The sequence below is a fragment of the Panthera uncia genome, assembly GCF_023721935.1.
Source record: "Panthera uncia isolate 11264 chromosome A3 unlocalized genomic scaffold, Puncia_PCG_1.0 HiC_scaffold_11, whole genome shotgun sequence".
NCBI classification, from domain to species: Eukaryota; Metazoa; Chordata; class Mammalia; order Carnivora; family Felidae; genus Panthera; species Panthera uncia.
The window spans coordinates 27,266,813-27,283,055 of record NW_026057578.1 but is presented as its reverse complement, the minus strand read 5'-3'; the positions used below and the strand labels follow the sequence as shown (position 1 = coordinate 27,283,055).

The following is a 16,243-nucleotide window of genomic DNA, read 5'->3' as shown; positions in this document are numbered from 1 at the left end:
AGAGTGCCCCCTGACTGTAGGGTGTGCAGCAGGCCAGGTGTGACCCCAGGCTGGAGTGCAGACCTGCTCTGTGACAGTCCCCAAGCCACTGTCCCTCCAGTTCTGAGACCCTGGAAAGGTCACCTTGAAGTTTCAGTGACAGGATGAGTGCGAAGGGTCTGCGCCTAGGACTTAACCTCCTCCAGGAACAAAGGAGTCCCCTGGCCCATCACCCACCAGTACTGTGTTCTAAAATGCAGCCAACATAGCCACTTTCTTGAGTTTCTGGGGTGCTGGCAGCTGACAGCAAGGGGCAACACTTAGCACAGAATTCTGGCCAGGATGACCAGAGGAGCTGCTCTTTGACATCTCAAAGGACACCTCCTCTGCAGAGCCTGCCCAGATTACCCCTCCTGACCCCTCACTCTTTAAACTTGGGGACCAGAAGGCTCAACTCCTGCATTGTCAGACCTGCTAGGTGCCTGCAGGCAGGTTATAGTCCTCCCGGTGCCTCAGTCTCCTCGTCTGTATCACAAGGAGGTAGACTCCATTCTCATGAGCTTGGCCACTCTCTTCCATAACCCAGTTTCCCCTGTTTCCCTGAACCACCCAGGTCCAACCCAATTCCCTGGGGCTGATTGTAGACGATCAGACAGACACACAGACAAACAGCTGGGCTGACCTGGATGTTTGTCAACAGCCCAACGGAAATCTCCTCTTTATGCTTAAAATAAAACTTACATCAAACCTGTCACCAGGGCCCCCATTTGAGCTTCCTGTTTCTGAGTGCTGCAGCCAACACGGCCTGCAGGAGAGGAAACACCACCCAGCCCTTCCCCACTCCCACCCCGGGGGTGGGCAGAGGCCACCCAGGCTTTCACCCTTTGTGTGCCCAGCCCTGGCTGTATCACCAGCCAAGGTGGAGGCTCCCAACGGGGAACTAGCCCGGAGGGAGACAGGAAGGAACTGAGACCTCAAAGCCGCATCCTTCCCCTTCCCCCAGCCCCCTGAGGACTTGTCCCATTCTCCCACTGAAGCCCAGAGAGGGAGACTGGCTTGTCCAGGGTCACTCAGAATTGGAGGCGAGGCCACTTGTTTTGTGCTGTCCACCCCAAGTCCATCTTCCTCTGAGAACTCCTACTTCCAAACCCCAATCTACAGCCTGTGTCACCTCAAGTTCAGAGTTTGCATTCTTTGAGCTTCCTGCTCCCTTGGGAACAGGGCAGGAATAGGGAAGGATCCCTGTACCCATCAGCCTTTTCCCTGAAGGTCCCCCACTTTCCTGGTGCAGGGGAAAAAACCTGTCCCGGCTCTATCCAGACTCACTCTGTGGCCAGACCCAGTTTCCTCCTCTGTGAAGGAGGCCCAGAAACTACCCAGAGGGGTTATGAGGATCCCCTGTGGGGCAAGTCTTAGGCCGGGCCAACCACTGACCTCATGCCCCCACCAGATCCTGGGGTGAACAATTACTAAGTTCTGAAGGCCCCACCCCAAGACCTCTCCCACCCCTTCTCCTTGTGAACACAGAAGAGTCTGATGACCCAGCCTTTGAAAAACAAGCATTTGTGTTTATTAACCAAAGCGGGGGGGGGGGGGGGGGGCGGGGAGTCAGAGCAGTACAGACTCCTATCAGTCCCTCCTGTAGTCTACCCACCTAGGCCAGGCTGCCAAGGCCCTGCCCCCACTCAGAGTAAGTTCCCAGGGAACCAGGGCCCCCTGGGAGAGGAAGAGGACGTCAGCAAACGTCAGAGACCAAGGAAGAAGGAAACAGAACCGCTAGGCCTAGTAAGATCCTTTGGCCCCTCACTCTCCGTAGAGAAGGCTAAGTGCCCCAAATCCAAACCCACAATAAGAGCCAAGTAGGACTCATGTCAAAACCTCTACATGTGAAGGGCAGAGGGTGGCCCAAGGTCAAGAGGCAACTCTCTCCAGAGTCAGTCCTTGCCAGGTGGATGCTGGTCCCGCCTCTGAGGCTCCGCCTCCACACCAAGTTCACACAAGGCAGCAGCCTCCGGTCTGCCCCAAGCCCGCGAATGGATGCAGAAGAGGTCAAGGGGCCAGTTGCCTCTCTAAGATCTGTCTGTGGCAAATGCGGCGTCCCGTGGAAGCCTAGCCCTCAGCTGCTGGGGTATCGCGCGCTTGCCGCAACCCGTACAGCCACTTGATCACGCGGGCGTTACGCTCTACCACCGACACGCCATAGGGGACGCGCTCCCGCTCCCGCGCCCGCTCCTCAACAGTGGCAGAGCTGCGGCGGGAGCAGTCCCCCTCAGAGCTGCCGGGCCCAGCGCTGGGCCCGGCCAGGGACACGATGTCTGAGCTAGCCCGCGCCAGGTGGGCCACTCCCAGCCCCCTTGCCTCCTCCGGGTCCAGGCCGCAGAAGTTAAAAAATCGCTCAAGGTCGGCCGCTGCCCGCGAGAAACGCTCACTCAAATCCGACTTGGAGCGCTGCAAACCCGGGGGGCGGGCTGGGCTGGAGGCAGTGGTAGTGCCTGGCGATGGGCAGGGCTGGGCAGGTGAGGCAGGCAGGGGACGGACATCCACTCGGCGAACCGCAGCTGTACTGGGCGGTGGGCGTGGGGGGGTGGCTGGGGGCGCCTGGTGGGCTCCCTCTGTCCGTCCAGGGTTACGGCCGGCCTCGGCAGGGGACGCGGGACTATCACACAAGTCGATAAGGCTGCTAAGGATGTCCAAGTCCAGCTGGGGCCGGCGGCCAGGGCCAGGCAGGACTCGGCGGCTAGGCGTGAGCACCGTGCGGCGAGTCCCAGGGCTGAAGAGTGGCTGTTTGGACAGCAGGGGCTGCACAGGTTCCTGGCGGGTGTTGGCCACATGCAGGCTCTTGACGTACTTGGCCTTGTCAGCCTCCAGGCGCTCCACAGCACTGGGTTTCCGGGCTCCACCATCTGCTGGCCGCCGTAGCAGGTAGCCGGGGACTTTGGTCCGCAGGCGGAAAGGTAGGGCAGGGGTGTCCCGGGCTCCCGGAGTCAGTGTGTCCACAGGCATGGCTGTTACATACCCTGAGGACTTTGGTCTGGGAAGGCCGGAGAAATGAGGAGCCAGATCCAGGCAGAAAGTTGGCAGCTGGACGCCGGCAACGGCTGCAGGAGGGGAAAGACAGAGGCTGAGCGCGCTCAGACAAAGGCTCAGCAAAGACCGAAATGGGCTGAAGACGCGTTCCCTATTAAAAGGTAATAGCCACACCCCTGGTTCACAGGGAGCCAATCAGAAGACAGAAAGCCACCACTGAGGGCCTGTGACTCCGCCCACACCCCCGCCTCCTTCTCAGGAGACCAGCCCCTCCTGAGGCAGAGAGGAAAAAGTGCCAAAGAATGACAGGAGCAGCCTGAGCAGAAAAGACAGGGCAAGCCACGCTTTAAAGGAAGCAAAGTGGGCTCCAGGCCATATGCTGGGCCCCAGCCAACTTAATCTCTCAACGGGTCCTCTTAACAGCTCCATTTTGCAGACAGGGAAACTGAAGCTCAGGGAGTTCAACCAACTTGATTAAGCTAACCTAGCAAACTGATGGCTCTGCCCCTTGCTTCCAACCAGGGAGGTGCCGGCACAGCAGTTTTAGGGTTGGGTGACCAAGAGAAAGCGCTGTAACCCCACACCTCACCCGGACTGGCCCCAGGGAACCTGGTCCCACCTTCTACCCTTACCCACTCAGGCAGGAAGCTGCCCTGTGCTATCCACCCGTCTGGACATGCCAGGCCCCAGGCATAGCAATAAGCCAGTGGGGGAGGAGTGTAGAAAGGCCCCACCCCCCACCCCAGTGAAGTCCAGACACTTATCGGCTTCCAGTATAGACTTCACAGTGATCCATGGATGCCTGTCAGCTAGAAATATCAGCCCTGTGCTGTGCTGCTCCAAGAGAAGCTGGAAATGCCCACAATCACAAAACCCTGCTTAAGAGCATCCAGCAGACCCTGGATCTGCCAGCAGCCATAGGATGGGCACCCAGAGGCAAGGGGGCCCACATCTGGGTGCACAGGCATCCACATGATCACCTAAGCATCAGGGCCTCGTGCCCCAGGCATCAGGCCAGCCCTGATCCTTTTTCCAAGAAAAGACTGGAGCCACAAAGTGTCCCCCGCTAACTCTCCCAGAGATGGGCCAGAAGAAAACCCACAGACCAAGTCCTGAAACTTCTCATCTGAAAAACGCGAGAGGAGGACTTCAATCCAGATGATCCCCAAGAAGACTTGTCATTCAGACCATTTACACCCATGTTGTCTAATTCACTAGCCACATACGGCTAGTCAACCTTAACTTTAAATTTAAATTAAATAAAAACTTACAATTCAGTTCCTCAATCACACTAGCCACATTTCAAGTACACGACAGCCACTCTAGTGGTCACTACAGTAAACAAAGCAGATTAGAGCATTTCCATCCATAACAGAAAGCTATAATGCACCGCCCCGTGTGGTCACCCAGAATGACAGGAGGAGTCTGGATTGGGGTGGGAAGGCAGACATCCCTGTGTGCTAGACGTTTAACACCATCCTCTCCTGGAATCCTCCTGGAATTCAGTTGGAATTCCCCCAATGTGAGAAGGGTCACTGTCATCTGATTTTACAGGCAGGGAAAAGTGAGACTACAGAAGTGACCAACCTAGGCCCCAGAGCCGATAAATAAGACACAAATTCATATGAAGCCTAATTCACTCGTCTATTATGTTTATGTAGTTTTACTCTTTGTTCTTCCCATGCCCCTAAAATACAGCTTCATGAGGGAAGGTGGTTTGTCTGTTTTGTTCACTGAATCTGTTTCAGGATATTGCTTTCCACACATAATAGATGCTCAATACATTTTTCTTGAATTAAAATGTCCATGGGGACCAAATGAGAATGGGCAGACCTCAGATAAACTAGAGAGGGATGCATCCAGCCTATTGCAGGCATATGCGTCCAAGGTGGGAGGTATGGAATGTGCTAGGAAGCTGGAAGAAAGATGTGCACGAAAACTCTAGGTTCTTAAATCTTAGCATATTCGATAATAATTTTTAACACCTGTGTGGAGAGGGGCGCCTGGGTATCTCAATCGGTTGAGTGATTTCGGCTCAGGTCATGATCTCATGGTCATGGGGTCGAGTCCTGCTTCAGGCCCCTCAATGAGCATGGAGCCAGCTTAAGATTCTCTTTCTCTCTTTCTCTCTCAGGGACACCTGGATGGCTCAGTCGGTTAAGTGTCCAGCTTCGGGTCAGATCACGTGCTCAACGGTTCGTGGGTTGGAGCCCGGCATGGGACTCTGTGCTGACAACTCGGAGCCTGGAGCCTCCTTCAGATTCTGTGTCTCCCTCTCTCTGCCCCTCCCCTGATCGTGCTCTGTCTCTCTCTCTCAAAATGAACAAACATTTTTAAATTTTTTTTTTTTTTTTTTTTTTACGTTTACTTACTATTGCCTGCTTGGGATTCTCTCTCTTTTCACTCTCTGGCCCTCCTCCCACTCACTCTCTCTCAAAATAAATAAACATTTAAAATATTTTTTCTCTCTCCCTGTCTGTGCCCCTCTCCTCTCTCGCGCTCTCTCAAAAAGAAAATAAATAAAGTAAGTAAGTGTGGATGGAGCAAACAGGTCTGCAAACGTGTCTGCTCTCCCCACCCCAAACTAGCCTCCAGCCCCCAGTCTGAGACCCGGGCCAGCGCAGCCATGGCAAGTTACCAGAACCTTGGGGGCTGTCGGGCCAGAGACAGAGCTGCTCCCAAGGCAGAAGGGATGGAGTAGGTGGGAAAGGAAAGCTGCCCCACTGGGGGCCGACCCCCAGGGGACCTCAGGCAGGAAGGGTCTGACAGGAAAGGCAGCCTGGCGGAGCCCGGTTGAGGTAACTAGCCTCTGCCCCACCCCCGGGCCGCCGCCTACCAAACCAGTCCGACCCGTTGGCGGCGGCAATTCCCTCCCGGGAACCATCCTGGGAAACCGGGGGAAGACGGAGGTCATATGGGCAGGGCCAGGGCAGAAGCCCCGCGCCCTCGGACCGAGCTCCTGGCCGCAGGGGCTCCTCCCGCAGCCCGGACACAAGCTAGGAGCCAAGCCGGGCTTGGGGGCCGCTGGCCAGCTCGCCCACCCGCCCGCTGCATCCCCTGCTCCTGCAGCTGCGCCTCTTACACACTCCGGTTCCTTATCTGAAACGCGGTTAAAAATAGACCTGAGCCTCCAGGTCTCCGCGAGGATGGAGAGATAAAACAGGTCGAGGACTCTCCCAGCACCTGGCCGAAAGGCCGCGTTCCAAAAACGGGGCTCGAGGTTTTTATGATGATTCTGACGACCCAGCTCCGCAGACCGCCCCCCTGGCAGGGGTCTCTCGGCAGCTCCAGAAGCGCCGGAGCCTCAGACAAAGGAGGCACGTGATAGAGGCTAATCCTAAACTGATCTGACCAAATCCCATTTCACAGGTGGGCAAACGGAGGTGTGGCGGCTCCTGAGTGTTAAAGCCAAGGGTCCCAGTTCCCAGGTGGGACTCGTCCTCTCCGAGGCCTCCTCTCATCGCCAACGCCCCACCTACGGGTTTCAAACGCTACCCACAAATGGCCCCTAGAGCGCCAGCTGTGTGCCCTTCTCTTGGGGCATCCCCGGGGCATGCGGCCGCACCTCGCCCCCTTCCCACCGGCTTCCCTAGAGTCAGCCTTAGGGGGTTGGGGAGCTCGGATCCTCGGTCTGGCTTCCGCCCTGCCCCGCTTCGGGACACTCTCTCGGAGACTCCCAGCGACGGAGGAGGCCGCGAGCCAGGCGGCGCGCTGTGTGACTCTGGCCGCTCACCGCCCCTCTCTGAGCCCGGGTCGACCTGGCTCTTAAGTAGGGTCTCGTCCAGGCGGGAAGGTGAGCCCCCGCCCCGTCCCCACCTTCCCAGGAAGGCCCCCCACCCCGGCCCCGATCGCCCCGCCCCCCCCCCCCCCCCCCCCAGCCCCCACCCCCCCAGCCAGCCCGGACCCGCACATACCTTGCTGCGAGCGCGCCCCGCTACAGAGCGCTCCCCCGGCCCGGCCCACCTAGGGCTCAAGTAGCACGCGTTTGCGCAACTTCCGGCGGCCTGCCTCGGGCAGGTGAACCCGCCGGCCCAGGTAGTACCCGAAAGGAAAGAACGAAAGCCAGGCGGGGGCCGGAACCTGAGCCCAGGCGCGCTGGCGGCGGGCTTGGCGCCCGGACCTATCCCAGGGAGCTCTTCCGCGAGCCGGGGCCGCCCAACCCACAGCTACGCTGGCCACATCCGCACATCTGCCACCCGCAGTCCCCGTGGCCACGCGGGCCAGCGCACCCATCGTGGGAGGTGGAAAAACGGCGTCCCCCCCCCCTTAACCCCCCCTCCCGGCCTCAATGACGGCCAGTTAACGTTGACTGTGCCAGGCACGAGAAAGTGCTGTTCCTGGTATTAATCAATCCATGTTAATCTTCCCAACAACCCCTGTGAGGTGAACTCTATTATTATCCCCATTTGACTAATGGAATACTGAGGCTGGGACAGGCTGAGCTAGTTGCCCAAAGTCACCCCGAGGAGTCCGACTTGGGCACTTTCTCTCCGGACCAAGCCTTAATGTCACCCCGTTCTACCTGTGTGTCCCTGAGCAGGTTGCTGGCCCCCTCTGGCCCTCCATTTGCCAAGTGAGGAGAGTCTCACCTTCCAGGCCCAGTCAGTGTGAGTTCTTAGGCTCTGAGAGGGCCTGTAGAAGCTTCGGGCCTGCTGTAAATATTAGTGGCAAGGGCAACAATGGTAATAAAAATAGAGTGTTGGAGTCCCAGGCACTACACTTATGTAAATCTCTGGACAACCCCCACCCCCACCCCAGGGAGGTACTACTTAATGCCCATTTTACAGATGAGGAGACTGCTGGAAGGAACCCTTGGGAGGGAGGTGATTGTCTCCACCGCCAAGCCAAGCCCTAGTAGGTCATTTCAGGTGGGCACATTTGATGAGGCCAGTTTCACTGGGATCCTGAGGCCCAGAGAAGGCCCTGAGTCCTCGGGAAGTCAAAGGGGGCCCAGTTTTTCATGTCTGTGCCAAGTGGGGGCTGCACCCAGTTTGGGGCACAGGGCTATGAGGGGACAGGAAGTGATTCAGAAAACAACTCTCCTCCCCCTGGGAGTGAGTCAGCTCTGAGGCCTCCTCCAGGCCCTGGAGCCTGATTTTAGGGGAATGAGGGAGGCCAGCCTAAAGACCATGGTTCCCCATAATTTCCTGCTGGGTCCCTGCCTGGCCCTCTACTGAGGGTGGAAAGGATGAAGGGGGAGGGCTCCGTTAGGCAATAACTGTCATAAAAGCAAAAAATAATAATAATAATAATAACAATTTTCATAATATAATAAGAAATGTTCTGAGTGGTTTCTTTGTACCTGACACTGTTCTGAGCTCTTTGTATCTGTTGACTCATTTAATCCTCACACTCGCCCTGAGGTACTCCTATTATGCTCCTTTTACAGTTGAGAAAACTGAGGCACAGAGAGGTGGGGCCACTTGCCAGAGGTCACACAGCTGGTAAGTGGCAGAGCCAGGATTTGAATCCGGGATTTGAATCCAGGAACAGGGCTGGGGGAGTGGAGGGAAGGGGAGGAGACAGAATCTTCAGCGTTGGGATTCAGTCACTCACCTCCCAACTTCGGCTCAGGTCACGATCTCATGGGTTCGAGTCCCACGTGAGGCTCAGTGCTGACAGCTCAGAGCCTGGAGCCTGCTTCAGATTCTGTGTCTTCCTTTCTCTCTCTCTCTCTCTCTGCTCCTCCCCTGCTCTCTCTCTCTCTCTCTCTCTCTCTCTCTCTCTCTCAAAAATAAATAAACATTAAAAAATGGCAATATGGCAATGTTTTCCCAACAGACATCAGATCTCATCACTGCTCTGCCTAGGCCCACTTATGGCTCCCCATCACCTTAGAGTAAAACCCAGACTCTCTAACTTGGCACTCAGGCCTTCCAGGATCGGGGTCCCGCCCTCCCCTCCCACCTCAGCTCCGGCCTTTTCTGCTGCAGCTACATACCGCTCCCTGCTCGTCTTGAACACCCTAAGGTCTTTCTCGCCTCACCGACTCTGCACCATTTGTCCTCTGCTTCAAACCTCTTAGCTCACCTTCTTCAGGTCCCACCTTCTCAAAGAGGCCCCCCTGACTGCCCTGAGGCTCCTGCCAACTCTCTCGTCTATCTGTTCCCTTCCACGCATTCATCCCACCCTGTCGTTTTAGATATTCACTTACTGATCACTCATTTCCTATTTCTGTATTCTCATCCTCTCCCGGGACCAAGCATACAGGTGTGCACACGGCACACCATTGACTAAGTGGCAGGACTGGAAACCAGGCCACCTCAGAGACAAAGGCCCTTCACCACCAAGCCTCCTCCAAACCTCTTGCCTCACCCCAGGGCTTCCCCCATCTATCCCCCTCCCCTCCAGCCTCCCCCTTCAAGCTGGGCTCTGGCCACTTCAGATGAGCCCCGTTCTTCCTCCAAAGACATCACATCCAAACTTTTGCACGGCCGGGGTCTGCTCCTACAGTGCCTTCCCCGCTCCAGCCCTAGGGCCACCTCTGTAGCACAGACTCTGCATCCAGCCTGCCAGGGTTCAAATCCCAGCTCCCCCGGAGTAGCACTGAGCTCCTGGGTAAGATAATCGACATTCCCATGCCTCAGTTTCCCCAACCGTAAAATAGGACTTGTAACAGTGCCCCTCTCCCAACCTGTGCGTGACAAATGCCACCAAAATGTGATACTCCGGTGCCCAGCTCCTGGGTGAGGACTTCATCACCCCAAACGTTGACCCACTTTTCTCAAAGTTTGCAAATCCAAGCATGCAGAGTCGAACAGACATTTCTTCAAAGAAAGTGTACAAAGGACGGATAGGCACATGACAAGATGCTCAATATCATGAATCATGTGGGAAATGTAAATCAAAACTACAATGACATAACATGTCACATCCATTAAGATGACAATATCAAAACATATAAGCAAACAAAAAAAACAAAAAAACCCAAAAACAGAAAATAACAAATGTTGGTGAGGATGTGAAGAAACTGGAACCCTTGAACACTGTTGGTGGGAATATAAAATGGTGCAAAAAATAAAACAAAATAAAACAAAATAAAATAAAATAAAATAAGCCAGCGTAACTGCTGTGAAAACAGTATGACGGTTAGGAAAACTTTTTAAAGAGAATCACCATGGTTGCACCACAGTGCGAACAGACTTAATGCCCCTGAACTGAACCCTTAACAAATGGTTAAGATGTGAGACTTTATGTTATATACATTTTACCAAGAGAAGAAAAAGAGGGAACACAGAGTCTGGGTCAGACCCCCTGTATCAGAATTCCTGCTCTGGGTGACCTCGCCCAAGTCACTAAACCTCTCTTGCATTCAGTTTCCTTTTGTGAGGTGGAAAAAAATAACAGCACAAAATTGCAAGAATCAAACGAGCACATGCTCATAAAGTACCTGGCAGAGGGAAGTGCTCGTCGAGAGGTGTTCGTGATTTTTATTCTTTGTCTAGGGGGCAAGAGGTGTGGTTTCGATGTTTACAATTTTCATGACATTCTGCACCCCCACCCCACCCCTCCCTTCCACCTCCTTCTCTTGCTGCTCATTAGAAGCCAGGCCCTGACTTGGGTGGAGACAGGGTGGCCCTCACCTGCCCCAGAAAAGGATCAGGAAGGCTCCAGGCAGCATTGAAGGGGCGGGCCAATAGGGCAGCCCAGCTCGATTTCAGCCCAGCTGTCCGGGTCAGAGACACCCAGCTGGGCATCCTCCAGGGCCACGGCAGGCCCCATTCTATTTCTGGAGTCTCCCCAGACTCTCATGCCCTGGCCTGCCTGCAGTCAGCCTTGCCCAGAACCAGCCTTGTCCAGGGCACCCTGGCACACATCTCAGCAAGGGAGAGGTGAGCGGGCTGAAGGAGGGGTGTGGGCACAGACGCCTGGAGCACTGATCTCCTATTCGGCCCAACTCCATCAACCCAATTAGCTGCGCCTGTTTGTACCTCAAGTTGCAAAATGGGGACAGAGGGGCTTGCGGTGGAGACGGAGAGAGACCACATGCAAAGCCTTAGAGAAGGGCCTGGCTCACGAGGCTGGGAAGGCGGAGGTTGGGGCCAACTCACAGGCAAGCCCACTTCCTGTCCTGGATTACCTTCTGCCCAGGCCTGAGCTCACTATCGTGGCTTCTTATCTTGGCCAGGAGACGTGAAGAAACTTGCCCAAAGTCACACAGCAAGTCAATGACAGATCACAGAGAGGGCAGTGGTCTTATGATTAAATATATAATCTATAATGACATATATAGATATTATATGTGTATAATATATACATATATGCATATGCACATATATATGTATATAATATATACATATATGCATATGCACATATATGTATATAATATATACACATATCTATACATATAACATATACATATATACATATATGTGTGTATATATATACATATATGTGTGTGTGTATATATATATTTATATATATATATATATAATTTTTCAACCAGGTGATATATGCACATGACCCAACAAAAACTCTAAGGAGAATAAGGTAAAAATAAACTCCTTCCCACTCCTATCCCCAGCCACCCAGTTCCCCTCCCTGCAACCAGACAGCTGTGTGTCCTTCCAGGGAGATTTTAGGCAGATACAAGCAACAATAATGGACATATATTCTTTCCTTCTTCTTTTTTTTTTTTACACGTATGGCAAAATGCTGCGCATACTGTTTTTACCTTGCTCTCTTTACTCAATAACACGTGTTGTTTTAAGAATGTTGTTAAGGGGCGCCTGGGTGGGTCGGTCGGTTAAGCGTCGACTTCGGCTTGGGTCATGATCTCACGGTCCGTGAGTTCGAGCCCCGCGTCGGGCTCTGTGCTGACAGCTCAGAGCCTGGAGCCTGCTTCAGATTCTGTGTCTCCCTCTCTCTCTGCCCCTCCCCTGTTCATGCTCTGTCTCTCTCTGTCTCAAAAATAAATAAACGTTAAAAAAAATTTTTTTAAAGAATGTTGTTAATATATTATTAATTATAATATGTGTTACTAATATACTTAATAATATACATTGTTCAATAACATCTGTGGTGCCACATCAGTACATAAGGAGCCTATCAGCCCCTGCTGATGAGCACTTAGTGTGTGTCCAGACGCGCCCTGTTACAAACCACCCTGCAGCGTCACCGCACCGACGTTGTGTTGCCTTAGAAGTGGGACAGCTGGGCTGGGCATGTGCTTGTAATGGTGACGGAGACCATGTGAGTCGATCTCCACCAGCAGGACAGACAGCAAATGGTCAATAACTGTTAGCTTTAGTTAGCTTGATTAGAGGTTTGGGCACCCCTCAATTTTGCCTCACCCTAGCCCCTCCCTGCATGGCATTCCAGCCCAGGAAGATAATCAGCTCCCTAATAACTGAAAGACATAGGACATCAGATGGGTAAATGCCACTGAGAGAAACAAAATAGAAAAGGGGGAGGGCAGGGCATATGAACTCAATAAATATTTGTTGAGAGACTAAATGAAAGAGTTCATTTCTTTCTGAGTTCCCAGCGCATCCCCAGGAGGCAGGGCTCGGCCCAAGTCAGATGCTCCACTGGGACCCGTCGCGGCCCCGTCCCCAACTCCAAAGTCTCTGGTGACTAGTGGCTTCAGGTTGAGCGGCTGCCTCTACCCATTCCCCCAACTTGGGGCAGATTCCCAAGAATCTAAAAGCGGCTCCAGAGCACCTGCTGCCCACCTAGTATCTACCCCAGACACGTCAGTCCCCTCGGATCCCCCCCAGAACAGCCCTCTGAGAGAGACAGCGCTGCGATTCAGAACCCCGTGGGCAGAAGGACCCCAAAGGCGCCTTGAGTCCACCCTCTGGCGTTCCAGAGAAGGGAAGACAGATGCCCAGAAGGGGCACCCAGAGGACTGCGCGGGAGAGTGGGGCAGGAGGGAGATTGTCCAGCCAGGGCTCCAGGGCTCGGCAGCCTTGCAGCTAAGAGGCTGAGAAGCTGACCCCCAGCTGCGTGTCTGGGCCTCCCAAGGCCAATCCTGATCTACCCCGACTGGAGACTTCGAGGCGGAGCAGAAAGACCTGAACTGGATTCCCCACCAGACCTCGCTGTGCCAGGCCACTTGCCTCTCCGCACCTCATTCCCTCTCATCCGTGAAATGGGGTACCAACTCCTCCCCACACATACGACGCGGGCAGGACGCATACAGCAGGCGCTCACGGAGCCCCTCGGACCCCAGCGCGCGCCCCAGACCACCCGCCCCCTCACCTGGAGCCGGCGCTAGGAGAGTCCCGGCTCCTCCAATACGGGTCTTAGAGAGGCTGACAGCTCGGACCCGAGGTTGGAATGGCCGCGCCCAATGCTGCTCGGAAGGCCCCAGCCCCGCATAAGGACCCGCCGAGGCGTCTTCGGAACTGCTCTGCGCACCCGAGGTGGACGGGGTACCTGACTGTCCCCAGGCCCCCACCAGAGCGGAGGCCCGAGGGGGCGCAGAGGAAGGGGAAGTGAGTTCGCCAGTCTCCCCCCGTCGCCGGAATGGTTTGCCCCGGACATCCTGATTGGTTCCTCGCTTCCGTTCGAACGCCGCGCCATCCGGGTTGCCAGGCGACCGCTTAGCTTCAGCCCAGGGACAGCGCGTCCAGCCCCAGCAGCCCAGCTCCGCCCCGGCTCAACCCCTCCGGCCTGTTCTTCCCTTGGCCGCTGCAACTCAGGAGCCTAGTTATTTCCCTTGCTCTGCCAGGACTTTCTCCTGGTCCCCAACAGACTATGGCACCATTTAGGGGCCCCACCTAGTCCCTAGTTCCGATTTTGCAGCTGGCTATGTGAGCCCGGGCTAGCCCCTTTCCCTCTCTGTTTCCCTAACTGCACCGTGGTAAATTGTAAAATATGCATATCCAGCAGTCCCGAATTTTACTAAGGAAATGACCAAAGATATGAGCAAAGATTGATGCAGCCTAGCGTTATTTACGATAGCAAAAGAATGGAAATCATTCCAATGCTCAGCAAAAGAAGGTCGGTTATATACATCCATCCTGCGGAAGAGCTAAGTCTACTGAGCTTTTTACCTGCCAGGTAGCTTTACATAACATAACTCTTGTCTTTGCTCATGGCATAACCCTTCGAGATAGGAACCTTTAATTACCCCACTTTGTGATGAGGAAGGTTATGCAGCTATTAAAAATGATGTAGTTAAAGATACTTAAAGTATGAGGAAAATGCTAAGAAAGCTTTTTAAAAGTATGTTTCAAAGCACTATGTACACCATAACTACGTATTAAATACATAATTGCAATATCACGTGTTTATGTGTAATCGTTTATAAAAACAGCAGTCAACTTCTTTTTTGTGTTTTTGTGGATTTTCCAATTTCCAACACTTAAATTGTCAAGGGAAAAAAAACCCCACATTTTTTAAAAGGATTAGAATAAATTAACTCTAAGCACCCTTCAAGATAAGGAAATTTCATAACTGCAAGTCACTATTTGGGTCTAGGGCATTGTTCAAGTTGGAACCGACCTCTGTTTTCTAGTCCAGATGGCGATCTTCACTCTTTGATTGGATTTTCAATGATTGAGCACTTACTGTGCAAATACCTTGGGCAGGTCGGGGAGGGGGGACTAATAGTATACCAATAGCTGACAATGATTGCACATTCTGGCATGAGCACCAATCAAATCAGAGTAGATAGCATCCGAAGCAGGAAGTCTGACTATATCTGGGAGGAGCAGAGAAATATCAAAGTTGGCATTAACTGTGCCCTTTGCTAGACTGTGCTCGAGGCCTGACACACATTTTCTCACTTGACTCCCTTACCATGTGAGAAGAGAGGTTCTATTATCCTTCTCATTTTATAGATGAGAAAAGCATTGTTTATCTGGATTCAGCAGGAGTCCTCTGAACCGTTCTGTTATGTTCCCATGTGCATATACAACACGTGTTGGCAGCAGCAGTGAGGGGAGGCAAGGAGGATCCTGTGATCACAAAAGACACAAAGCAGGGGCAGATCTAGACTACATACTTCCTGAGGCTCGTACAATTTAGGGAGATCTATTTAAGGAAAGACCTACAAAATCACAGATATAAAATTAGGTAATAAAAGTGATGATTTGGTTCGAAAGACAGAAGAGACCTCAACAAACGAAAATTCCACAAATGTTGCAAAATCCAGGAAAATAATATTATTTCTATGAATTACATATTTGGCATACCTCCCTGATACTTTTCACAAACAAGCTTCTTCTGGCTCCATGTATACATTTCATACCTCTCCTCCACTACATACTGGTGATATTGGGCACTGTAAACCCAGAGAGGGCGAGAGACAGAGACAGAGAGAGATGACCTTTCACCCTGGTGCACCTTTATGTCACAGCACACCTCAGTGTGTTAGGTAAGGGTATTCCTGGAAGTCATTAGCAGTTGGCAATAACTTTTCACAAAAGTGACTGAAAACAACGTAAATAAAACCGCGAAGCCCGTACTAAACGTCAGGGTTCCCTTGGCCAAATCCCACAGACGGTCACACGCACTCTGACATCATCTGACACAAAGGGAAGTCTGGATGGAAAGAGAAGGTGGTTTTAACAGAGTGAGGTTTAAACACCTTACTTTGGCAAGTTTTACAGAAGCATATGACTCTGTGAACACCTTGCTAGGGTGTCTGCCGGACCTTAGCTTCCCTGTCATTAAAATGGGAATAACAACAATGGTGTCATGGTTGAATTCTTCTCTCAGATGTACAACTTTAATCAGGGGTTAGGAGAGATTTGAGATGCTTGGATAAAGGTCCTGCTGACCCTCGCGTGTTCCAAACTTGCCTCTGCCCTACGTACCCTGGAGCTTAAAACAAACAGGATAGGGGCGCCTGGGTGGTTCAGTCGGTTGAGCGTCCGACTTCGGCCCAGGTCGTGATCTTGCAGTTTGTGAGTTTGAGTCCCGCGTCGGGCTCTGTGCTGACAGCTCGGGGCCTGGAGCCTGCTTTGGATTCTGTGTCTCCCTCTCTCTCTGCCCCTAACCCACTCACATTCTGTTTCTGTCTCTCTCAAAAATAAATAAACATTTAAAAAAAATTTTTTTTTAAAAGAATAAGGAGGTGGACAAGCTGTCATTAGTGTGCCCGGATGAAAGGGAGCTAGATGATCCTTAGGGTCGCATCCTGACCTTGGCAGTGTTTTCTCCACTCAGCTCGAAACTGAGATGAAATCAGCCTCAGATACCAGCTCCCTATCCTCTGTGCACCCCATGGCTGTATTTTGTTTTGGCAGGGGGAGCCTGGCCTTGAAGTGGTTTGAGAGGCATGCCC

General features: G+C 53.0%; 1 protein-coding gene across 5 annotated transcripts in view; it reads right to left on the bottom strand.

The window, feature by feature from the left end:
* The window catches only part of FAM110A (family with sequence similarity 110 member A), a 152,911-nt gene that overhangs the window by 20,191 nt on the left and 116,477 nt on the right, over nt 1-16,243 (bottom strand). For 2 of the 5 annotated variants that reach the window (XM_049651012.1, XM_049651013.1), the window contains exon 3: nt 1,569-3,077. The exons of 1 other annotated variant lie outside the window; for it this stretch is intronic. In XM_049651012.1, coding sequence (XP_049506969.1) covers nt 2,089-2,982 — 894 coding nt within the window. In that variant the 5' untranslated portion in view covers nt 2,983-3,077 and the 3' untranslated portion in view covers nt 1,569-2,088. Of the gene's footprint in view, nt 1-1,568; nt 3,078-6,920; nt 7,172-13,209; nt 13,582-16,243 lie in introns of those variants that run through there. 2 more of the 5 variants (XM_049651015.1, XM_049651014.1) reach the window with 2 other exon arrangements.